The 27,570-nt window shown below is 32.2% G+C and overlaps 2 protein-coding genes across 2 annotated transcripts; both read left to right on the top strand.

Moving 5' to 3' along the window:
* Nucleotides 1–13,708: 13,708 nt before the first annotated feature.
* Nucleotides 13,709–14,206, top strand: LOC130805478 (agamous-like MADS-box protein AGL80). Its single transcript, XM_057670254.1, has one exon. The coding sequence runs from the start codon at nt 13,709–13,711 to the stop codon at nt 14,204–14,206; it is 498 nt and encodes a 165-aa protein (XP_057526237.1).
* An 11,135-nt stretch (nt 14,207–25,341) lies between these two features.
* Nucleotides 25,342–26,159, top strand: LOC130806234 (hydrophobic protein RCI2B-like). The gene is made up of 2 exons (XM_057671238.1): nt 25,342–25,516; nt 25,886–26,159. Exons 1-2 carry the CDS (start codon nt 25,427–25,429, stop codon nt 25,967–25,969), a joined length of 174 nt encoding a protein of 57 aa, XP_057527221.1. The 5' UTR covers nt 25,342–25,426; the 3' UTR covers nt 25,970–26,159.
* Nucleotides 26,160–27,570: the final 1,411 nt, after the last annotated feature.

Here is a 27,570-nt window from a genome sequence, read left to right as displayed (position 1 = left end):
GGGAGCTTAGAAGATCGTCATTATTTTGGGAGTTTCGATTAATTATCTTTGGATCATTATTATCTATCTTGGAGGGTCTTATTTCTTATTATTTTCCTAATTAGTACTTAGTACTAATCCTTGATGTTTCTATGATATAACTTCTTACGCTACTCTTTTTGTGGAATTATACATTAAATTTATTTTATAATATGCAAAGTATGAAATATGTTGATATGTTTTAGTAGGAAGTTAGTTTAATGAAATTATGATCAAGATTATATTACGTATGTGTATGTAAAAAAAAATTTTTGTATGTTAATTTAATAATCTTTGAACAAGTTTAGGAAGTTGGGTGCAAAATTATATTCTAGTGATATTAAGTATGATCTATGTTACAAACTAGCGCTAGTATGTTTATGAGTTATGTGTTACATTAGGAATGTTATTATATTTAAGAATTTTTATGTTAGAATTTTTATTAATATGTTTATGTTAGCCTTCATACTAGTTTATAAGGTAGTAAGTTATTTTATGAACGCATTTTTTTTATTAAGTATGGTTATATTAAGAATATTGTTATTATCCTTAAAGTTATAGTAAATTTCTAAGTTATTGACTAAAGTTTTATTTTTTTTAAGTGATTATGTTAATTATTTAAATCTAGGATTTAGTATGATAAATTACATTAAGTCGTTCTTTTTATGTGAAAAGGCCCCAAAACACTCATAGGTCATTCGACCACTATCATATAAAAAAAAAGAGTTTGATTTACTATTTTAAATTATTACAAGCTATTTTTGTGAAATTACAAGTTTTACTTGTTTGATAAATTAGAAATATTGTTTTTTGTGAAAATTATAAGTTTGACTTGTTTTAAAACTAGAAATATTGATTTTTGTGAAATTGTAAGTTTTATTTGTTTTATAACTAGAATGTTGATTTTTGCAAACTTAATGAGTTTACTTGTTTTTCTAAACTTGAAATATTGATTTTTGGTGAACTTGTAGAATTTTAAAAACTTATTCAAATGATGCAATTTTAACTTGAATTTTAATTAAAATATTGATTTTTTTTAAGAGAATAATATTTTATTTATTGTAAAGTTGAAATGTTGATTTTGGGAACTTATTTAATGAGAAATAGATTTTAGTAGCTACTTGTGGAAAATATTATTTTGAAGACTATTAAGTTATTAGCTAGTGTGAATTTAGTGAACTACAAAAAACAAAGTTATAAATAAAATTTAATGTGTAAAATTTAATAATAAATGTATAAAGACATAAAGATTAATTTTACGTTATGATTAAAAATTTTATTAAATAAAAGAGGTTACCACTTAAGTTGATCAAAGTCAAAGTCAACGTCAAAGTCAAAGTCAAATTATAGTAATAAAAATGTGACTTACTTGTGTGAATGAATATTGATTGAATAACCCTGATAGTAAGGTAATGTCGAAACATGGACCGGCATGTACAATCCCAGCGTTTGTGTTGGCCGGCACGTAAAATACGGTGTAAGATAGAAGGTTCGCTACCTATCTTGTAGAACTTGAGCATAATTGTATTGGAGTTGACGACTCCCACCACAGTTAGGGTTTAGGACTACGGTCCTCACCTAACCAAACCCTTATATTATATCAGGTGTCATATAATTGTGCTTATTGATCAGTAATAAACTTGATTAGTGTTGATGCTATGATGCATGGTACGGTTATGAGTATTAACCAAATGAACTTACTTAAGTGTTTAGATTACCGAATTGTATAAGTGGCAGTAATGTACTTTTGTCAAGATTGAGAACGGTATCTTAATGACTTAAAAGTACGGAACGGAAAAATAATATAGAAAAAGTATACAGTGGTGTCAATTAATTATAAGTTCGTACTTAAATTATTATTTTGTAAATTTAGCATATAATTTCCGTATTTTGAGCTGGATAGGAAGTTATGCCCGGCGTTAAGCGCTGACTGATTCAATCGGCTGTCATCCGTATCATGGATGGCAGCATTTTACAAGATTTTGTTTCAAGTTCCGATCCAGGTCGCATCAATTACTATTTATCGAGAACTTAGCTGCTTTTTGTACCTTTTGTTGATGACTTGATGTTGATGTATCTTTTTTCATTTTGGGCAAACAATATTACTTATCCGATGTAATATTTTACTTTTATTTTAAACAATTTCAGTTTTTATGATTTAAAATTTTTAATAGTTTGGCATTTTAAGATTTTCGCAATATTTTTGTATTAAACATTATTATTAAATGTTGATTATGTATCGAGATTGCCGCTTCTATTACAAAGTGGTTGGTGGTGGAGGGAGGATACGCGGCTGCTGCTGTGGGAGGAGCTCACGACTGTTGTGACTGGCGGTGCCGCCTACTACTGGGTGGGTGGTGCCACCTGCTACTGTGGGAGGAGGTCACAGTTGTGATGAGGCTTGAGGGTGAACCGTGAGGGAGAGAAGAAGAAAGGGAAAAAGGGAAGGAAGGAGGCGTGTCTCTTTGAGTGAGGGAGGGAGTTATAATACCCACTTAAAACCCTAACTCATTCTTTTTATTTTATTTATTTGTTTATTTATTTATTAATTTAATTATTTTCTAGATTCATTTTCTTTCAAGGCCCGACTAAGGGAACTCATCTTCGAGTGCTCACCAATTTTCAATAAAAAATAATAATTATAATACGAACATTTTTTTGTTTAGTAATCACAATTCTATTTTTTTATATAAATATGTTAACATTTATATTCGTATGTGAATGAAATTTATTAAGACTAATTCAAAATAATTTAATATATTTATAATATCTCCAAAAGTGATTATAATAATAATGATTAATGACATCGTAAAAATGACGGGGGAGTTACATGAGTTTTCTAACATTGGAGAAAGAGAAAAAAATTTGTCACGTTATGAACTTAAGGAGTAATTAGTGCTAGCTTTCTATTGGTTTTAGTAGTGAACCTTTTTGGGGCTTGTAATTAGTTTACCGCTTCTCTTTCTTGTTTAGGTTGCCCATGCCTATTTTATAATTTTAACATAGGATCAAAACTCGATTTAATAATTGTTGTGTCTTTAATTGGGCATTTAATTAAACCACTAGTTAAAGTTCTTTAATTGGATGCATGTTCATTCTCAATGAGTTTTGTGATCCATTCTAATGGACTAAAAAAATTCTAAGAACACTCACAAGTGATTAGAATGTTGAAATGTGCATTGTTGCTAGGGATGTTAATGGGACCAAGACTCTATTGAATCCACCCCAAATTCTCCCCCTATTTTAAGGGTTTTGTTCTAAAATTTTAGACCCGAATTAGGATCTGATTTTGGGTCCAAAATAATTAAAGGGTCCGGGTCTGGTTTAGGGCTTTCAGACCCAAATCCTCTCTCTAGACCTTTATAAGACTCAACCATCTCTCTGGAAGAAGGTGAGCATAGTGGAGCTTGGAGGTTTTACGGCATGAACGAAGCTTTGACCAAGCAATTACCTGCATATGCTCGCACTACTAGATAAAAGACTTGTTGCAACGGTTAAGGACCGTTGCTGTAGGGCTAAAAAGCGTTGCTAAAAATTTTTTGCGACGGTTACCAACCGTCGTATTTTCTGCCGTTGCAAAAAGTCTTTTGCAACAGTTAATGCCACCTTTTTGCAACGGGTGCATCTTGTTTGGTAGTAACCGTTGCCAAAAGTCTTTTGCAACGGCTTCTTGCATCTTTTGCAACGGTAGCAGTTGACTGTTGCCAAAGATACAATCTTTTGGCAACAGTTTCTCTTGGTCGCACAAGACCGTTGCAAAAGGTCTTTTGCAACACCAACCTATATAAATAATCCGTTGCAAAAAGTCTTTAATGAAAAAGCTAAGCAAATGATAATTTTAATAATTGATAGCATAAGATGTAATTAGAAATTTGATTACAAATATTATAGTTAAGAAATTTACACGATTAACTTGTTATATCAAAAACTAAGGATCAATTCTTCCATAACCTAGTGCAACCAAATATTCACCTATACATCATTACGTCTAAAAAGTATCGAACAAACAAGTTCACAAAATGTTTCCAAAAGCCACACAAAATTCTAAATATGTTCTTTTACGGCTCAATTTCATCATCATTTTCCACCTCCTTGTCATCAGCTGCTTCACCATTTTCCTATGTTAAAAAAAAATCAATAATCAACCAAAATGAACTGAATTAAGAAAGCATTTAAAAAAGAGACAAATATGATACAGGAGCTTTCAGGTCAACTATATCCTAAATGAAAGAATGAGATTAGACAGAATATAATAGATGAATAAGAAGGGAGAAACAAAGTGAATAGAGAGAAACAGAGAGAATAGAGAAAAGAAGCACAAAAGCAGAAACATAAACTTACCAGATAGTTGTTCGATTGTGCTCCTGTAGAGTTATGCTCATTGGATTCGATGTATAGAGGATTACCATTGCTTTCACTCCTTGACATTGAAGGAAGCACAATCTTCACACCAGGGTTAGCTTCAAGTAGCTTTTGAAGATCAGGGTTAGCTTGCAACACTTGATCCATAACTTGTGATTGCATGATTTGTAAGTACGCTTCAGGAAAGATGTAGCTTGAGCTTTTGCCTCCGTTCTTCAAAACAGTATTGGTAACACCTTTGCCAAATGTTCGCACACGCCCGCTATGCTCTGGTTTCTTGATCACGTCGCCATAAGGATCTTTATGGTTAGATCCTTCACCTTGTTGAGATTGTATTGCCTTCATTTGCTCCTATCAATGTGTGAAAAGTTATGTTAAATGAAACGGAGGAAGTAATAGATATACAACTAATCTGAATTAATTTGACACCATGGATCTATACAAAATTTGTCAGATTGGAACCCATCATCATAGCTAATACTTGATCTTACCACGAAATCGTATAGCAAAAACCATATACTTTCTCATGATACAGCAGAAAAAAGAAATTAAATTTTCAGATCAGCACCCCTTGATCTAGTGCTAATGATAAGTACTTCCATTCATGATAAACTAATATACATTCTCTTGCAAATAACGGATTGATAATAAATGAAACTAAAAAAGAGATTGTATTGTAATTTGTAAAGAAAGTAAAATACATACAATATTTGCTTCTATTTCATCAAAGCTTATTTTGTATGACTTCCCGGGCTTCCTTTTCCTTGATTCGATGTACACCTTTGCTTTTGACGGATCTTCTTTTCTTGGATCTTGTCGTTTCTATTGACAATTTAAATGAATGATTAGTTTAGAAATAATGTCTAAAGTATGTGAAAAAAAAGGTTTTATCTTATGCATATGGTTACCAGTTGTTCACGAGTGTATGCATATGATGTTGGCCCCATGGTGTGCATGTCACTCGTTGATTGTCGATTGCTACGATTTCTTTCACTTTCTTCCTATTGGATTTTAGAATAAAAAAAAATTGAAGTCAATATTTTAACATAACAAACTTGAACAGTAAATATTTGTGAGCAATTACTCTTCGACACTTACTTGAGTTCCCTCATCATCCCAATAGTGCAAGAGTTGTTTAAATTGGCTTTCAGGAATTGTATTTGGACGATTCTTCCACCTTTCTTCGTAAGTTGCATATGGATAGTAGTATAATGCCTTACTCCTACATTTCCAACCTTTCCACTGACAACCAATAGTTTCTAATGCCCAATCCTTTCCTTCAGATGAAACCAAGTACTTCCTCTGCATGCAAAGTTTTGCAGGTTATATGAGAAAGAAGCTAAAATATGAGAGTTTAATCAGGCTCATTTTGGATACATAATTTTAATTAAAACAACAGCACATAATTTTAAATAACACTTACTTGCACATAATCCCAGACTTCATCCTTTGCATTCTGTGGTACACTTGGCCAATCGCAATAGTTGAGCGGTAAATACTTTGAGTTCCTAGCCAACGTCCCTAAGAAGAGACTATATTCACTCACATGTTTTTTTGTAGGACCGATTGGCTGCCCATAACAATTTAGGATGATCGGAGGTCGCTCATTCATTGTTCGTTTATGAAAATGAGTCAAAAGTGTGGGACCTCGGCCCGTTTTCTTTGGAGCTGCACACAATATGCAAGCAAAGTTAATATGTGATATTGAAATATATATAGAAATGAAAATAAATAATTACAAAATTTTGTGAGGTTGCGTTTTAAACCAGAGTTTTCAGCAGTTGTGTTTTTTCCTTGAGGTTCTACTTCAAGGACTTCGTTGGCTTCATTTCCATGGACTTCATTTACAGCATTTCCATGGACTTCGTTTACAGATGCATTCTCATTGCCTTCATTCTCATTGGCTTCATTCGCTACCCTACTTGCTGCAATCTCGATGCCTTCATTCTCTTTGCCATCAGTTGCTGGCTGACTTGTTGCGTTCTTTTGTTTTCTACGGAGATTGAGAAAAGAAGACATGGATCCTGGAGAACAATACACAACTGTTGGCTGACTTGCTACTTGCATCTTCTTGTGTGACTGCTTTTGCAATGAAGTTTGCAGCTCTTTATGCAGCTCACTATGCCCATTTTTCTTCTGAGTAGGCTGCTGATCATGGTTGTTTTGCTGCTTATTAATAGAGACCTTGGTGACAAAGGGAACCTTTTGCTGCTCTTTTTGTGGTTCTGGTTGTGGATGTTCTTTTGGGAGGTAATCGGCCATACATCTTTTCTTTGATGATCGACCATTTTTTGTGATTTTTACAATTGGTACCTATATAGAGTAACAATGCAAAAAGCGGTATATTTTTGGTATTTGTAATATAACAATGAAAAAAGCAGTATACTTTATAATAAAAAAATATGGCCTCTTATAATCAATTAACCTTTACTTTATAATTACCTTTGAACTAATTACATCTTCATCATCTTCAACCTCGTCGTTCGGAATGTATTCTTCATCGTCACTACCAAAGCCTTCAACTCCAGCATTTGCAACGTACATGTTTGTGTTAGCTTCAAGTAACTTTTGTGCTAAGTTCCCATATCCTTTAGCTTTCATACATTCATAATTTTTCTTCATTGTTTCAAGCCTTTTCATCTCATATTTAGTCACCACTGGTGCTTTTGCATGAACTTTGTTGCTACTCTTTTTCATCTGTCAATCATAGCACAAGAAACAAGTTAAAACACTTATACATATAGGGATAATAAACAAAGAAAAATAAAAAATAAAATAAAATTAGTACAACCATCAGATAGATCCAAAGGATGCAGAGCATAATGCCAACCAGCACTAGTAGGTAATTCAACATAAAAAACTTGACGCGCTTGAGATGCCAAGATAAAGGGTTCTCCATTGCAAATTGTTCTATTTTTATTAACCATAGTTAGTTGGTCATCATCAGTCATTTTCGAATGATACCAAACACATTTAAACAAGACAACATCAATATACCCATGATAAGATATCTCAATTATTTCTTCTATACACCCATAATACATGACATCTCCAGAAATTGGATTATTATCCTTCCTACTAGCAAAACTGTCGGTCAAAGCACTTAGACAAACACCACTATTCTGCGTGACAAGGTTTCTCTCTCGTTTCATGGTATAAAACCTATACCCATTCACAAATTACCCACTGTACTTTTTAGCCACAAATGAAGGTCCCATACATAACCATTTGACATGCTCTGGCACTTCTTGTCCTTGGTGTAGCTTTAATGCAATTGTCTCTTTAAACCAGTCTTTGAAATCTTTGCTATGGCTTTGGGCAGTATCCCATTTTCTTTTCCTTTGACTACCAACTAGTTCCTTGTGCTCACTACAATACAAAATAAAAATTAAAACAATTATGAATTTATCCCTTTAGATATAATATAAAATCCAAAAATATCAAACGGCATATGTGAAGTTAACTTACTTAATGTATCTCTCAACTTCCTTACAATTACAATTGAATAAGACATATTGATGTGCTTGGCTCCAGGAATTGTGATCAGTCATAAATCCACCTCCTTCCTTCTTTGAAGTCTTCCCTCTCCCCTTAATAGGATAGCCAAGCTTAGGGAGATATTCTTGTGGGGTGCTAGGTTGATTGGGATGATCAATGGGACCTTTAGATTTCCCTTTTGATTTACTCAAATATCGAACCACAAACCTTGCACATTCTTTAGCCAAGAATCTTTCTGCCATTGAAGCTTCTGGATGACCCTTGTTTTTTACATCTGACTTTAATTCCCGAAGATACCTCTCAATTGCATACATGCATCTTATTGAAACTAGTCCACCAAGTTTGATTTCTTCTACTAGGTGAACCGGTAAATGGACCATTATGTCAAAAAATGCCGGTGGGAAAATCCCCTCAAATTGACAGAGAGTTTCGACTATCTCAGATTGGAGATTGTCGAGATCTTTGGAATCAATAGATTTTTTCCATATGCCTTTGAAAAAGTTTGACATCCTAATTATTGGAGTTGCAACATGTGCCCTTAGGGTTGTCTTTGCGGCAATAGGAAGCAAATAATGCATCATAAAATGTGCATCATGGCTCTTATATCCGATGATTTTCTTTTCATCAACTTGAACACATCGAGAAATATTAGAGGCATAACCTTGTGGTAGCTTTGCATTTTTTATGGTTTGGCAAAACAATTTCTTTTCATCATCATTCATCCAAAACATAGATGTCGGAAACTCTTCACTTCCATCTTCTAATTCTTGAACCTCAAGCTCCGGCACCCATCGAAGGTCTTTCTCCTCTCGCAGGTATTTCAAATCCCGACGAGCAGATTTATGGTCTTTTGATTTTCCAGGAATGCCTAACAATGTCCCAATGACATTATCAAACATATTCTTTTCAATATGCATGACATCTAAACTATGGCGAAGATCGCAATTTTTCCAGTAAGGTAACTTGAAAAAAATGGGAATCTTCCTCCATGGATTGGGATCATCAGTATCTTGTCTCACTTTTGGCTTCCTTTTTCCAAATTCATTTGGAAAATCACGTGTTAGCTCCTCTACCTCACTTCCGGTCAAACGAACCGGTTCATTTCTTGTCTCAATATGCCCATTGAAGTTCCTCTTATTATACCGCCACGGGTGGTCTGAATCCAACCATTTGCGATGACACATATAGCAATACTTGTGACTATATTTCAAGTACATAGAATCTATCTCATAATGACAACAAGGGCAAGCAAATTTTCCTTTCGTACTCCAGCCCGAACACATTGCATAACCCGGAAAATCACTAATGGTACCCACCAAAGCTACTTGCATGTCAAACCTTGTATTGATTGAAGCATCATATGTTTCTAGGCCAAACTCCCACAAATTGATGAGGTCTTTGATAAGTGGTTGTAAATAGACATCAATGGCATTTCCAGGAGACAAAGGTCCAGGTATAAGTAATGAAAGCATTAAAAACTCGGACTTTGTTGCCAACCATGGAGGCAAGTTGTAATTGATCAAAATGACTGGCCAAGTACTGTGCACAATGCTCATTGTGTTAAAAGGATTAAAACCATCAGTGGCTAATGCAAGTCTCACATTACGGGGTTCCTTGGAAAAGCTTTCATATATTTTGTCAAAGTTGATCCAAGCTTGACCATTGGCTGGATGTTGCAAAAGTCCATCCTTCTCTCCTGCAGTTTTATGCCATGTCATAAAACTTGCTGTTTCGGCACACATGTACAACCTTTGCAACCTCTTCTTGATTGGGAAGTACCTTAGAACTTTAGATGGAATTCTACGAGTTTTTTCATTAGGATTGTCATCTTCATCATTATCCTTCGATTTCCACCTTGAAGTTCCACAGACATGGCAACTGGTTGCGTTTGCATGCTCCGCCCAATATAACATGCAATCATTAGGGCAAGCGTCTATCCTTTTGTAGTCCAACCCCAACAACTTTAAAACTTTCTTCGCTTCGTGCATAGATGTGGGCAATATTGCATCATCGGGGAGAACTTCCTTGAAGAAATTTAGTAAACCAGCAGTTGCAACATCGGACAACTTATGGTCACACTTGTAAATGTAGAGGCGAATTGTGAAGGCAAGTCTAGACATTTTTTTGCAACCCGGATACAACTCTTGTTCGCCTTCCTCTATTAGGCGAAAAAACTTCTTCGCCTCTTCATTTGGCCCTTCTCTCAAAGCATCACTCAACAACTCTTGTATACCATCATTAATGTTTGATGGTTCATCGTGTTGAGGATCCTCAACTTCTCTTTCAGGGCTCATCCCTCCTAGATGAAAGGTTTCATCGTTTCTTGGCACAAAGCCATTGCAAATAATATGATCTCTTACGTCATTTCTACCATACCAATATCGATGATGGCAATTAGAACATGGGCAACTAATCTGGTTCCCTTGGGACCTTTTAGCAAAGGCTTTCTCAATGTATTCATCCGTTCCTTGTTCATATACATGACTCCATCTAGGAAATTCCCACCAACCCTTACTTCCCTTATACATGTCAAACAACAATCTAAAAAGGAAATTGTGCATATATGCAACAAACTCTTCTAATTCTAAATCTGCCTACCAAACAACCACATCAAATTAGAAACAAAACTTATAAGCAAATTGCACAAAATAGCTCTTCAAAGCAAGAAAGACTAACACAATCACATACTTGAAAAAACCCATTACATTAGTCTAAACAACTTTTTACAGTAATCAAAGTTCCACTAAAACACACAAAACATTAGCCACCAAAAACCTACACATTACTGCATTTTTCAGAAAAGGGGGGAAAATTCACACTCCTTTTTCATCTTTTAAAATTCACAAAAGTTAGGGTTTCATCAGGACAATTACCTTCGATTGGCGAAGCTAGGTTGGTTGTCGAGCGAGGTAGAAAAAATGGCGAGATATGTCAGGGAAATAAAACTTGAGCAATGAAACCCAAAACCACCCACTCACCAATGAAATCCCCGAAGCCGACCCACAAAAGCCACGGCGATAGAGGAGGAATGAGGGAGAGCCGTCGCGGTTTGATTTCTGGCAGTGATAGCTAGCGATGGTGGAATGAGGATTAAGGAAGAGGGTTGATTTGCGGTGGTGGACTGGTGAAGTTGAGAGGGTGAGGAGAGAGAACGGGAAGAATTAGGGGAAGAGAGAGAAAGAGCATGAGGGAGAAAATAAGAAAGAAGATTAGATTAGAGGCTTTGATGATTAAACCAATGAAAATTTGACATGTGTACAATTAACCGGTTATTACAGGTAAAAACAGGTCAAGGTCCAATAATAAATTAAAACGTTTAAAGGTGGGTTTATTTTGTAATAATCAAAAAGAGGGTTTAATATTTTCAGGCCACTAAAAGGTGGGATTTAAAATACTCTTGACCCACACCCAACCCATTTAATTAAACGGGTCAAGACCCTTGACCCACACCCGACCCATTTAATTAGTATGGTGAGTTACTTGAATAATTAGCCTCGTATTTAATGACCTGTCTTAGTATTGGTTAGTTACTTGAATGAATAGCCCCGTGTTACATGATTTCAACAAATGAAATTTGAATATATAATTTGAAATTTTGTTAGAATTAAATATAATCGAAAACAATAATGGTGCCAGACATGATAGAAATATGAAACTTTGATAATTGTGAAGATAAAAGTGAAAATGGGAAATTTGGTGTGTACTGTAGATATATAATTATTTAGCTCATTAGCCTCATTATATATAATAAGGCTTTTATTAATTTATTGCTATTTTATATATAGGAATTTAATAAGTTATCTACAATAACAATTAATAACACTTAGAAAATATAAATAGTATAATAAGCTTTTTAAAAATGGAAAATTAAGAAAATGATATTATAAATAGTTTTGGAGGGAAAAAATTGCATAACAAATTTGACACATGCATAAGTTCTTGCAACGGGTCTAAGATAACCGTTGCTAGTTTATTTAACCGTTGCCTTTTCTAATCTTTTGCAATGGGTATAAGATAACCGTTGCCTTTTCTAATCTTTTGCAACGGTTTACTTGAACCCGTTGCCTTTTCTTATCTATTGCAACGGTTTTATTGTACCCGTTGCTAAAGCTATTGCTATAAAATAAACCGTTGCCAAAGGGTGTTGCCTATGCTCTTTTATCTAGTAGTGTCGAAGGAGAAGTGGGCAGCTTATTCGGACGCCTTACGTCTCGTCAAGACGCTGAAAATTTTATAGACTAACAATAGTCATAATGGTTGACTCTTGTACTCCCAAATAAGTAATGGAAGGGCAATGGATGTGGCACGCTATTGTGGAGAATTATCACAAATAAGTGTAAGTTTTATAATGTGGTAGAGATTAATGGAGACATATGGTTGGTTGGGAATGTTATAGGGGTTGATAGCAGCCATAGAGAAGGAGATTGAGATCAGATCAGATCCTGATACCATATAAACAATATAAAGTTTTGTGTTTTGAAGTTATTATTACTCATTCATGGAGGATCCATATAAACTCACAAAAGAGAATAATTAGTAATATAACTTCCTTAAACTAAGCCTATAACTTAGGTAAATATAATCAATTAATAAAGACTTTACAAAAATGTTATTTAAACATATGTCACTAAACATGAAATTTATTGTAGTGTATTAACTAAGAAAAAAGAATTTTTTGATGTTTATAGTTAATTATTCAATTAAAGATTGATGAATAAGGAATTAAAGTCATTGGACAAAGAGAAATGAGTATCCTTTCCCATTTTCAATTCCACAAAAATTCGACTAATAATGTGGTAGTTGAAAATTAGTTAAAAATTTTGAGTATTCAGTGTTGGTTCGTGAATTAGTCGGAATATTTTGACAAAAAGTATTAGTCTGACTTTTCTAGTCTATAAAGCGTTTTTTTTACGGTGATATATTAATTGATATGTATTCACTTTTTATGTATTCGCATTTTAAATACTCTCCATATTTTCAAATGTTCTTTTCATTCACGTTTTTCATATATTTCAATATAAATTTTAAAATCAAATAATTTGAATTGTGAGTTTTAAAAATTCTAAGAAGTTGATATGTCGAAAATATATATTAAGACGAATTTAACAAGATCCCTCGTGAATATATATTTTTCTTATAGATCTTTGAGAAATCATAGTCAAAGTTTAATGCTAAAATTCGTAAATTCTATTTGAGAACAACATATAAAACCGAAGGAATTATCATTGTTTGAGTCTAAGTTATCTCGCATATGATGGAGATATTATTTTTAAAATATCATTAAAAAGAAAAGTACTTCCTTTATTCTCAAGTATACTTTTTTCAACTTCTAAAACTATTACACTATTGATTACTTTCCTCTTTAACATTATTTGTTTTCCTTTATCAAAACTTCTACTAATTTTAAATTCAAACTCCAAATAAGAACCATATCATAATATGTAAGTGTATACTATATACAATGAATTAAAAAATAAATGACAAAAATAGTATACAATGAATTAAAAAAATAAATGACAAAAATGGTAAAGTACCATCATATTGCAAATCCATAATCACCATATCATGGATATTGACAAAATATTTCTTAGTTGTCCTTGTTATTACTTACCTATAATCAACATCTAAATATAACACTATTGGTCAATCAAAAATCAATTTAGACAATATTTATTTTATCTAAAACCAATATCTTATAATATAATATCCTAAGTTGAAATATATTATTTTAAACAACTAAAATGTGTAGCCCTATAAATAAATCCTCCACCTCAAAAAATTACATTCATTCAAATATTTACTAAACAAAAATCACTTGTTCAAATTTCAAATGGAGAAGAAAAAATTAAAGTTACAATACATTGAAAATAAAAATACAAGGAGAGTGACATGTATAAAAAGATGCAATGGTCTTCTTAACAAAACTCGTGAGCTTAGTATCTTATGTGGTGTAGATGTTTGCACCATTATATACTATCCTAATTCCAATGTTGCTGTTACATGGCCCGAATCAGAGCAACAGATAAAAAAGATTATTTTCGAGTTTGAAAATAAACCAAATAATTCCAAATTTGATAGGCAGTTTGATCAAAAATCATATTTAACGCAATGCGTTAAAAAGTCAAAGGATAAGCTAGACAAGAGACGGGAAAAAAATCGAGAATTGGATATGGAGAATATTGTAACTGATTTACTCAATGGAAAACCTATAGAAGATGTTTTTTTTGGTGATTTAAATGACTTACTTACGGTAATTAATAGTAAGATGAATATGATCCAACATCGACTAAAACTTCTTCATGAGAATACTACTAATAATCCTCTTTGAATTGTTTATCTATATATTTGTTGTTAAAGTTTTCAAAAAAATATATATTTTGTTGTTTATGTTTTTTAATAAGTTGCTAAGATAAAAATAAACATTGTTATCATCATGTTTATCTTTGTTGTAGTTTTATTATTATTAAAAGTAATTTAAGTTGTCTAATTTATAAAGATATATTTTAAATTTGATTGGTCTTTTAATTTTTTGTTATTAGGTCGGCTGAAAAAGCAGAAAGATTAAGTGTGAATCAAACTCATTACTTTTTTCTGAAATTGTAATTGCTCTCTAACTCACAAGACAAATTTTCTAATCGGTCTTATTGAAGTTATTGTTGCTTATAATTATTAGCCACATAAGTATGATTTTATATTATCAACTCTCCAAGCTCTTATTGTGGTACGAATTAGGTTAATGCATTGTTGTTGTGTTATTTAGTACAATATTGTTATACTCCTTCCATTTTATTAAAAAGTTCTTACTTGTCATTTTGAGGTGTTTTATTTGTTATTTCCATAAAAAATCTTTTTATTTATATTATAAATTTTGGATAAAAATAACTTTGTTCATCTTCATTTTAATATTTTAATAACGCTTATGGTCCCCACATATCTTCCACTAACTTCATTTTAACATTTTTATATTCTTTATGGTTTCCACATGTTTCCCACTAACTTTATAAAATATTTTTTTATTAGTTGTTGTCCCTATTTTTTCCACTAACTGTCCTTTAATATTTTTTAATGTTTATAATTCTCACTTTTATTCCATCAAACTTATTATTCAATAAAATAATATATCCACTATGTAAAAGATTATATTTTTCTTAATTTTCGTAAATATTCCTTGTGGTAACTTTATTAGGGAATGACGAGAGTATATTTTAATTAAAAGCTATTGCACAATAAAATATTGGCTAATATTGATTAGAATTAAATTTGAACAATATATAAATCACATTACAAAAAATAATACAGCATAAAGAAAACCAATCTCTAACAATATGTATGAACAAAATATCAATTTAGCACAAAAAATATCACTACAGTTGAAGTTTTTTTTTTGACAATTAATAAATTTGTATTAATTTTTCAAAAAATTACATGAAAGAACTGGGCTTTCAGCCTCTCAATGGGGAAGGCACTTCATCCTAAAAATACCACACTAAACTCTTGAAAACAAACATAATTAAGTTGCTATCTCTAGACTAAGGAAAGGGCATAATAGGCCCAACTGATGAAGAAACTCTAAACCAGCACCGCCTTGTAGCCGCCACTCAAAAAATGATCGGCGTGTGGAGCCACGCGTGCTGCTCCTCCAGGCAGAAACTGACGCCACCGTGAAATCCACCACACCAGCACAACTTACTCAGATGGGAGCTTGGTTACAGTTGAAGTTTCATTGTTCATCACTTAATTACATTATGTTAATGAACCAACCAACGAAAATCTTAAGCTGGTGAGGCCCCATATATTTAAGAAAAAATTGATATTAATAATTCAACCTTTCACTCATCTGCTGTGATAATTCCACTTTTAAATTAATTTTTAATGATCTAACATTTTTCTTAGTTTACTATTAGTATAACCTTTTATTTTATAATAATTCAATTTTTGGCCTTAGTTTGCTATTAGCATACCATATTAGTATGCTGACAACAAACTAACATCAAAGGTTGGTTTATTAAATGTTGAAGTTAATGGTGACTTGACTGCACCGATTGATTTCTACATTCATGTGTAGAATCCTATTGACGAATTATGTGGGTGATTAAGTATGACTTAAAGTGGATGTTTATGATGTTGTTTAAGTTTGTGATTAAATGCTTGAAGTGATGAAGGTATTGATGATTAACTTAAACATGAGAGTTATGATGTGTGTTGAATGAGTTTAAAGAGGAGTGTCAAGAGTGTCTGTCGTTGCGGAAGATGCCTTGAACGAGGCATCAATGATTAATACTAGTGCCTTGAACGAGCAATAGCAAGAGAAGAAGTCAGTAGCATCAAGCCTACAGGTGCTCGAACGAGCACACCTTAGCTTAGCAACAGTAGCATTCTTCGGGGTGTTTATTATGCAATAATTCTTAGTATTTGATTTGAATACTCATTAATTGTAATTGGCTCCATAAGTAGGGAGTTTATATGTACATCAAAACTCATCAAACGCAAATCCATAAGCCTAAACACATAGCCTTTCATTCTCTTACTCAATTTGTAATACTTCATTATAAGAGTTGTTGTACTCCATTGTTATAGTATAAACAAGAAACTATACACCACAAAGGATATAACCATCATTGGGTGAACCTCCTTAAATCCTTGTGTCATTTTGCATTACTTTATTTCCTTTAAACATTGTTAATTCATTGAAATTGTATTAGTTCATCAAGGTGCTTCAAACCTTTCGATCTTGGTGATATTAAAGGTTAAGTTTTATACTTAGACTCTAATATAGCTCTCATTTTATTAAAAAATAATCTAAAGTTAGGATTATTTACAGCGAATTGGTGAAATATTGGATTATTAATATCAATTTTTCCTATATCTAATATACACACTAATAGTTGAGGCCACAAGATATATTATATCTGTAACACAATTATTCTTTTGGTGTACACCATATCGTGCATGATGTCATAAACTAAATTATTACTCATTTAAAACTACTCTCTCTGTTTCTTTTTCTTTTTCTCGTTTACTTTTTGCACAGTTTTCAATGCAAACTTTAAACCTCAATATCTCAAAATAAATATAATAAAAAATTATAAAAAATACATAATAAAATAGTATGCATCAAGACAAACTAACGAGATCTTACATGTATATATTTTATTTTCTAAATATGTGTCAAAAACATTAATTAAATTTTTCTCTTCTTAAAGTGGAATATTCCAAATGGGAAAAAGGTTAGAGAACGGAGGAAGTATAAAACAAATAAGAGGATAATTATTTTATTTTTGGTAGCAATGCTTGAACTTTGAATTTAGAGATTGAAAGTTAGTTATTCTTATACCGGATCTAACTAGCTAGTTAACTACTAAAGGATTATTTATTAGTCATTCATCATATTATTTGTGGTTTTTTATATTTTCATGGAATGAGAAAAGTAATTAAATATGGGCTAATAAGAGACACAAAATATATAATTTTTACATTTCATCTATGCTTGATTTTGAATTAAATGAACATGAGACTATATTAACAAAAATATTTGTTGAGTTTATGAAAAAACCACTAAAAACTATCATAACTAACAAAGATTCTTAATTTGTATGCACTATCTTTGAGATTACTAAAGTTGTTTTTTCTCATACATGTTTAAAAGATTTTGTGAAGCATGTATTCAAAATTTTCTATAAATTATTATATACCTTAAGTAACTATACATGAGATTTTCATAGACTATTAATTTGTGAGGTACTTAATTTCAGTTATTATCTAGAATTATTTTAGTTTGATTTGCTAGTGAAAGAAATTAGTCATGGACATTCATATGTTAAAGTGATTTCTTGCTAATCTTAGACATATTTCTTTGATTTTAAAATTGCCTTTGAAATAACAATTTTTTGTGTATACTTTAGTATATTTTTGTGCATTGTTTTTGTATCCAAGTTGTCGAAACGCCAAGCCAGGATTAAGTCCTACATCGATTCTAATTAATTATGATCGATCCTTAGTTATGACTGATCCTACTCTGATTCTATGCATTTTTCGATTCTATAACCGATTGGTATCATTTAGACATATTAGGATCGTACGACAACTATTTTGATTGCCATAAAACAAAATTTTCTTATTATATTGGATCATAAACAACTTTTTAAGTAATAATTGTTATGATTAAACTCAAATAATCAAAAGTGATAAAATAATACTTCACCAAATTTAAATGTAAAACTAAAAATTCACAAAATTATAAAAAGCTGGTCGGTTGGTCAAATCTTGGTCGATGAGTCGGGTTGGATCAAAAGTTAATAGGTGTAAGCATCTCCTTCTTCCTACCCACGGACGAATCAGAATTAGCGCGAGGCTAGGGGCAATGTCTACTACATCCCGTAATGGTGTGCTGTCTCGAAGAATATTACCAACTAAGTCCTTTGGAGTGTTGTTGGGCTTAAGGGATGAACCCAACGTATTGGGCTGTGGCCAAATAGCAACAGTATGCACAATTTAGGACAGCAGTGTCATGGACAACACAAATTATTATAAGAGACGATCTTTCCAAGAGACGCTTTAGATATATGGACTAAATAGCCTAATTAATACAAATTAAAGAAAAAATAAGAATACGACAACATCGTCATGAACAATACAAATAGTTGTAAGAGACGGTCTCTCCGAGAAACACTTTAGATATATGGGTTAAATAGTCCAATTAATACAAATTAAAGAGAAAATATAGAATATGGGCTTCTTGTTTTCGAGGTCGTCTCTTTGAGAAACAGATGACTACTTTAAGAATATAATTGATCCCTTTACGACTATAATGTGTAGGAGTATATTGTGCATATATTTAGAGAAAATTATGATTTGTAATTATTCCATAAAATATTTTGTTTCCTTGTTTAGTCCTCTTAATCCTTGTACAAATAGGGTCTATTATTGCTTTGGTTAATTAATACAAACCAAGTATTTAAAACCCAAAATCCTAATCTCTACTTGATTCCGCGTTGTTAATTTCTTCATAAGTATCAGAGTAGTAAAGTTCAGATCTGGGATCTGAGAACTTTTTCGGAAATCATCATTTATCGGAATCTTATCTCAGATATGGAATACGTAAACTTGGACATGAAAAACATCTTCTCAACTCATGGCTTAATTCATCAAACTAGTTGCCCAAACACTCCAGACCAGAATAGGGTTGCTGAGCGGAAAAACCATATACTCCTTGAGATAACCCGAGCACTCATGTTTGAAGATCATGTCCCAACTCAGTTTTGGCCAGAAGTAGTTGCCATTGCCACTTACCTCACTAATCGTCTTCCCACAAAATCTCTCCTATTCAAAACCCCCTTGGATATACTGCAAACCCATAGTACTATTCCATCCTCTCATTCCTTACCTCCTCGAGTCTTTGATTGTATTGTATATGTTCACATTCCTAAACAAGCTCGGAACAAACTTGAACCTCGTGCTGTTAAGTGTGTTTTTATTGGGTATGGGGTGAATCAGAAAGGCTATCGATGTTTTGATCCAATCCACAACAAACTTTATACCACCATGGACCGTGACTTCTTTGAGAGTTCATACTACTACCCCCAACTTAGTCCTCAGGGGGAGACTATGAGTGGTGATGACTTAAGCTGGTTAACATATTCTATTACTATCAATCTAGATCCTGTAATTTATCATGACCCTACAGAACAAGTAGGTAATCTCACAGCTGTTGCCACTGAAGATATAGTACATCCTCCTCTTCAGTTTACTATGTTCCTTTCTGAACCATCTAGAGAGCAATCCGAATGAGAGGTAATTCCTGAGCCTTTGATTGATATTACTAATGATATTCCTAGTGTTGAGTCACCTTGCAGATATGAGTTACCCCCAAGGAATACGAGGGGTATTCCACCAAGGAGATATGACCTTGAGTATGAAGCATAGCGATCTCGATACCCCGTCAATTAGGGTAATGTTTATAATCTATCCCAGATTGCTATTGCTTTTAATACCACCTTGTATTCAAGTTCTATACCCTGAAACCGAAGCACTCCAGAATCCGAAATGGAATAGGGCTATGGAAAATGAGATAGCAGCCCTCAAAAAGAACAACACATAAGAGAAATGCATGTTACCCAAAGGGAAGAAAACAGTAGGCTGTAAATGGGTGTTCTTGATTAAATATCATGCCGATGGGACCATTGAGAGATACAAAGCCCGACTTGTAGCTAAAGGGTATACTCAGACATACGGGGTAGACTACTCATAAACCTTTTCCCCGGTTGCCAAGATTGATATGATCAGAGTCTTGTTCTCTATAGCTGCAAATAAAGATTGGCCGTTATACCAGTTTGATGTAAAAAGTGGCTTCCTCCATGGTGAAATTGAAGAAGCCTTTATGAAAGCACCACCGGGGTTCTCAGATGAATATGGATCAGGAGAGGGGTGTAGACTCAAGAAAGCACTGTATGGCTTGAAACAATCTCCACGAGCATGGTTTGGTAGGTTTGCTACAGCAATGAAGAAATTTGGTTACGAGCAAAGTAACTCTGATCACACTTTGTTCTTGAAGAAAGAGAAAGGAAGGATTACTTGTTTGATAATCTATGTTGAGGATATGGTCATCACTGGGAACAACGAAGAAGAGATTAGTGATTTGAAGAAGAAGAAGTTGTTTATGGAGTTCGAAATGAAAGACCTAGGAAACCTGAAATATTTCCTCGGGATTGAAGTTTTAAGGTCAAGACGAGGAATCTTCATCAATCAGAAGAAGTATATACTTGATCTCTTAGCAGAAACTGGGATGCTTGATTGTAAGCCAACTGAAACACCAATTGTAGCCAACCATAGGCTTCAGACAGTACAAGATGGAGAATTAGCCGATAAAGAACAGTATTAGAAGTGGGAAAACTCATCTACCTATCCCATACTAGAATCGATATTTCATATGCTATTAGGGTAGTTAGTAGATTCATGCATCTCTCACAATTACCACACATAGAGGCGTTAATGAGGATTCTTAGATATTTAAAGGGCACTAGTAGCAGAGGTGTCTTCTTTAGGAAAAATGATCATCTTGATCTCATGGCATAACAGATGCAGACTGGGCAGGTGATTGGGATAATAGAAAGTCTACCTTGGGGTACTTTACTATGGTAGGAGGGAATCTAGTCACTTGGAGAAGTAAGAAACAGAAGATAGTAGCTTTATTAAGCACCGAGGCTGAGTTTAGGGGAATTGCCAAAGGAATTATAGAGATTTATGGCTCAAGAAACTCTTGTGTGAATTGAACTTTCCACCAAAGGAAGCTTGTAAATTATTCTGTGATAATCAAGCAGCCATCAACATCTCAGAGAACCCCGTTCAACATGATCGAACAAAGCATGTGGAAATAGAAAGACATTTTATAAAGGAGAAACTTGAGAAGCAAGTCATCAGTTTTCCATCTATACGATCCAAAGATCAATTAGCTGATATTCTCACGAAGGTTGTCACAGCTGAAGCTTTTGAAAATCGGTGATCCGATGACCTAACTTGAGGGGGAGTGTAGGAGTATATTGTGCATATATTTAAAGAATATTATGATTTGTAATTATTCCATAACATATTTTGTTTCCTTGTTTAGTCTTCTTAATCCTTGTATAAATAGAGGTCATTATTGGTTTGGTTAATTAATACAAACCAAGTATTCAAAACTCAAAACCCTAATCTCTACTTTATTCCGCGTTGTTAATTTCTTCATAATGAACTTGTTTAGAATTAGAATCTATAACTGATCACTATACATATGATGATTTATAATTTAACGCTAAAAGCTTTAAATAAGCTACTCTTGTGAGAGACCTTCTCTCAAAGAGACGACCTTAAAACAAGAAGCCCACATTCTTATTTTCTCTTTAATTTGTATTAATTGGGCTATTTAGCCCATATATCTAATTCTCTCACAACAATTTGTGATGTTATAAATGATCATTTTATATAACCAATCACTTAAAGTATGAGTTGATATCTTATAGGCCAAAATTAATCACTTTAAAATAATTATAAGTGATCCATTTAAAGTTATATACTTTAATGTCAAAATTTATCATTTTAGATCACAATTACTTATTTATTTATTTATTTATTTTTTTATACTTTTGAATCCTATTAATATCGTCCTAACGAAGTCGCCGTTACCAATTCTATCTCTATACAACAAACAGAGTGACTAACTCTCTCTAAATCCTTTATATCCAACTTTTTATGTTGTCACACCAAGTAAAAAGTTACCCTAAATCCAAATTTTTCACAAATACCCTTTTAAATTTTAACTTAACCACTCATTTTCATTTCTATTATATTTTATAAACCACTCGTTTACTTTGGTCTAACACCAGTTAACTAGCCAAATTTTGAAAATTGCATACATAATTGGACATAAGTCATAAATCATATATTTTTAATCAGTGATGTTTGAAAATTTTAAAATTTTAGATATTTAATATTTCTACTTGTTTTCCTACTAGTTTTCAGTCGAAAATTTTACGACTAAATGTTAATAGGAAAACAATTGAAATTTCAACTAAATTCATAATAGTTATTTTAGTTGGAATTTCGACTAATTACGTTAGTCGAAATTGAATGTTTTTTTAAATGCTCAAACATGAAATCCTTGAATATGTCGAACAATATACATCATTATTATTCACTATTCATTCATAAGTACCGTTTAATATGGAATGGTCGGCCATATTGCATGTGAATATACACATTTGAACTATAACAAAGAAATCAACGGTCGGTGAAGAAGGGCATAGATAAGAAATTGGGATCAAACTTCATCAATCACGGTTGCGTTAGATCTCACCCACGTGACAGGATGTTCACACTGGCCTGGCTATTTGCCTTTTCCCCACAAAGTACTATGTACCATTACTTGCTCTGTTCCATATCACTTGCATCAAATAAATATTGCGCAATTTAATGCGTTTGTTCGATCGTTTATATTTAGAGTTATACATAACTAAAAATTATAAAAATTTGATATTTTGAAAATATGTGACGATACGAATAAAACAAGATCTCACATGATAATGTTTTCCTGGTATAATAGCCGAAATATATAAATTACCATAGAATGATGAATAGTGCAAATGTTGGCTTGGTCCAAGTAATATAGAACGGAGGAAGTATTATATGATGATCATGGGCTCGTGGCTACGACCATGTGCTACTCCCTCCGTATCAGTGAATGTGCTTTATATGTAATTTTTGAAAAATTTAGAAAAATAAGACAAAAATAAATAATATATGACTATAAAAGAAATTTATAAGACAAAAATAAATAATATATGACTATAAAAGAAATTTATAAATAATATGAAAAGATACGTTAGTTGGTTGAATAAAAATCAAAGAAAAATTGTGATTTATAATAAAAATTAAATCTCGAAAAAATTTGATATAATGGACTAAAAAGGAATTTGATGATATTGAATATTTCATAAGTATTTGTCTAAAGTTTACTTTTGTTTCATGTGCTTGAGCTTAGCTTTAATATATTCCCCCACCTCACTATTGGTTGGCAATTCATACTAACATGACTAAGCAAACGTCAATTACAACTAATTCTTCGCCTTGAATTCTTAAATGAAACTATTTCTAATTTGTTGGGATATCTATATTTTGTGTCTTAAAGTAATTATTATAATTAAAATAAAATAAATTAATTATATAAGCTCGTTTTATAATAAGATAGTCTCATACAAATGAGTAGTTTGTTATATTACGTCTGAGAAAACTGTAAAATTAACAATAATGTAATGATTAATTTAAACTCATCAAATTAACCAAAAAAATTTTAAATTTAACTCAAATGAACTGAATATTAATATTGGTGAACATTATTAGTAGCAAAGGTTATTTATACTAGAGGTGTTCATTCGGGTCATTGGGTTAATTTCGGATTAAATACTTTGGCTCGGTTTGAAATCGGGTTTTGTGTCCACGTTGTTTTTTGCATACTTGTAAATCAATTTTGAAGTTGAGTTAAATCGAATTTGGTTACAAGATCGGGTAAATTTCGAATAATCGAATCAGTTTTGAACACCTCTAATTTAAAATACAACCAAATTTTGTACACTATAGGGTTTTGTAACTAATAATATTAAGTAAGAGTAGGAAAGATTTTTTTAAGACGATATTTCTCATACTCCATACCTTATGTTACTATTTATTATCGTACATATCATATTTGAACTCTAATGGTAAGTAATATAACTACAACACTATTAAGTAATATAGTTTTATTGCATAAGGCTATTAAATATCACAAATATAAATAAAGTTTAGTGTTCAAAATAATGAAAATGATATATATGGTTTATAATTTGAATCTTTACACAACCAATAATTTTGTATATTTTGTGATAATAATTCTTTCAAAACTAGTAATTTAACCGAGGTTTGGTTCTAAATTATAAACCTTTTCTATTTAAAATCAAAACTTCTAAGTTGTAACTTGTTTTTGTATTATTATTTGTTTGTTTGTACATTACCTATTTGGCCTCCTAGCTTGAAATCATGGCTTGTACTTTCTTCTTGTACTAGAGGGTGAGATCAATCAAACTCGGTATCATAAAAACGAAATAAAAAATCTTCTTACTATACCAACTTATGATTCTCGATCATTATCGTTATACTATTTGTTAAAGTAATCATCATTATAAATGAAAAAAAATATATATGTGTGAGTTGTTTTCGTATTATTACAATTTGTTAATGTATTACCTATTTGACCTTCAATCCTACAGTAGAGGGTGAGAATCAAACTCGTGCCATAAAAATAAAATAAATATCTTTAATTACTATAACAACTCATGATTCTCGATCATTATTGCTATATTAATTTTTTAAAATAATATTATTATAAATGAAAAAAAAAAAGAATATGCATGTGATGATGTATGAGTTGTTTTTTCTCCCGAGACACTCAAAATATACACATAAAACATTATTTTAAAATTTGAGTGAAGTAGAAGCTACGATCTATTCCAGTGAAACAATACTACTCCCTCCTATTCACTTTAGGAATTTCATTTGACTTTTTACGGATTTTAAGGAGAATTAAAAGTGGGACCCTAAGGGTAGGAAAGAGAGTAGTATTATGAGTTTTTAATAAATTAAAAGTGGGACCCTAAGGGTAGGAAAGAGAGTGGTATTATGAGTTTTTAATATAAAGAAGGAAAATTAGTATGGGTAATGGAGGGTATAATTGAAAATAGGATAAAGCTACTAAGGGCATAAAAGTCAAAAATCCATATCAAAAATAGAAATAGGACAATTAAGGTGACTTGACCATAAAAGGAAATGAGACACATAAGCTGAATAGGAGGGAGTATTTACTTTTAAATGATGTTAATTTAGAGAGAAGGTGAGGGAATATTAGTTAGTGGGTTGCTATATTTTATATATAGTTGCTTGGGTCCAAGATTTCACCACAACAAACGTCCTTTCTTATCCCTTGTCTATCTCATTTAGTGCCTTTTTTTTTGTGTTAATTTTAGCAAACAAATATTAAGAAAGCAAAATGTCACAAGATTCAACCGCAACTTGTATTGAAATCCTGGTTGCAATTCTTTTACCACCTCTCGGTGTTTTCCTCAAGTTCGGATGTAAGGTAATTAAACACCCTATTATCTCTTCTTTCTTAGATTAATTTATATAATAATATTTATTTGTCTTAATCTAATCATCTGGTTCGTTTACATTTAAACTCGTGACTTATTAATCGTGCTATTTTTTTCAATAAAATGTAACATTAATTTAAAATGATCGGTAATTTCGAAGTAATAAAACTGGTGTAAAACTCTCGGATTGCTTCTAATACAATGTATTAGCAAGTTTGCTTTTGATTTTGATTTATTTTATCTAAGTAATTAACTTAATAGTATTTGCATAATAAGTCATTTGCTATTTTTTTAAAAATTTCTTTATATTTGATTTTTTTTTAGTTAATATTTAATATGAAATATTAATGTGTATGCAGGCAGAGTTCTGGATATGCTTGGTGTTGACTTTTTTCTTTTGGATCCCAGGAATCATCTACGCTATTTATGCTATTACAAAATGATCGTTCTATTTCATTAACTTGTGATTAATTGAAATATGAAGTTTTTAGGGTACCTTTAATATCATCCACGATGATTGATTTATTGGTTCATATGTAATAAATACTAAACTTTTGTACTTTGTGCTCAATGTATTTCATGATTTTATCTAATTGAATTTGGCTTATTAGTAATTAAGCGTACAACACTGAATTTATCAGTACTATATTGAACATATAGCTGCCAAACTACAAATTACTTTACTTATATACATTATAATTAACTTATAAACACATAAAATTAAATTATAATTCACTAATTAGGAAACATATGCATGGGCATTTTTGCTTATCATAGAATTAATCTTTTTAATTTCCTTTTTTTTTTCCTCTTCATTCAATCAAAACAAGCCATTTAAAAGAAGTTAATGATTCTGCTGTTTTGTAAAAGAAGTATGATATAAATATTAAATAACAAATATATAATTATAATCGTAGAATTGCGTAATGGAGGATTTGTTTAATGATAGAAGTTGGATGGACAAAAGACTTATTAATGGGGCATATAATATACAATTCATGTAAGGGGTATAAGTTTTTTTGAATTCTGCAAGTGATAATAGTTCACAATCAGAAATTAGATGTCCTTGTAAGAAGTGCAAAAGTCGTGTTGTTACAAGTTTGAATGAAGTTATGATACATTTAGTTAAGATGGGTTTTGTGGATAACTATCACGATTGGAGGTGTCATAACACTTCGTTGGGTGAATCGAGTTCAACGGTCATGAAAGAGCAAGAGCAAGTGCAATTGCATCCTTATGTGTCAAATAGAGATCAAAATGAATACGTGCAAATGGTGCACCATGCTGCAACTAGTCGATTTCATGACACATACTATAATAATTTTCACAATCACGAAGTGTACACAGAGGAACGACCCACTGTACACATTGAAGAAGAACCGAACCCGCAGACGAGATAATTCTTCGACATGCTCAATGCTGCCAATAGCCCGTTATATTCCGGATGCAAAACTCACACTCAGATATCAATGATTGGGCGGTTGAAAAATCTCAAGTCGGAGTTTCGCATTCCAAAAAGGTTGTACGATGAATTTTGCACCTTGATGAGGGAGCTTATACCGGAACCAAACATGATGGCCATAGGCTTTTTATGATACAAAGAAGCAAATAGCCGGCCTTGAATTACCAGTCGAAAAAATAAATGTATGCGTCAATCGATGCATGATCTATTGGGCAATCAATGCAAACGATAGACGTTATAGTGTTTGTAGAAGATCAAGGTGGAAAAAAGATGGAAGTGGAAGCGGACAAGTTCCATGGAAACAATTTCACTATTTCCCTATCGGACCTAGATTACAGCGAATGTACGCCTCTCAAGCTACTGTATCGGACATGAGATAGCATGTAGAACACCATAGGGAAGAAGGAGAGATGTGTCACCCATCAGACTCTAAAACCTGGTTAAGGTTCAATTTGACACACCCTGACTTTGCCACGAGTCGAGAAATTTAAGGCTTGGCATGTGTACTGATGGTTTCAACCCATTTGGAAATTCTGGAAAGCAATATTCATCTTGACCTGTCATATTAACACCATTCAATCT

This window comes from Amaranthus tricolor, chromosome 2 (assembly GCF_026212465.1).
Source record: "Amaranthus tricolor cultivar Red isolate AtriRed21 chromosome 2, ASM2621246v1, whole genome shotgun sequence".
Lineage (NCBI taxonomy): Eukaryota > Viridiplantae > Streptophyta > Magnoliopsida > Caryophyllales > Amaranthaceae > Amaranthus > Amaranthus tricolor.
This window is presented reverse-complemented; position numbering and strand designations above follow the sequence as displayed.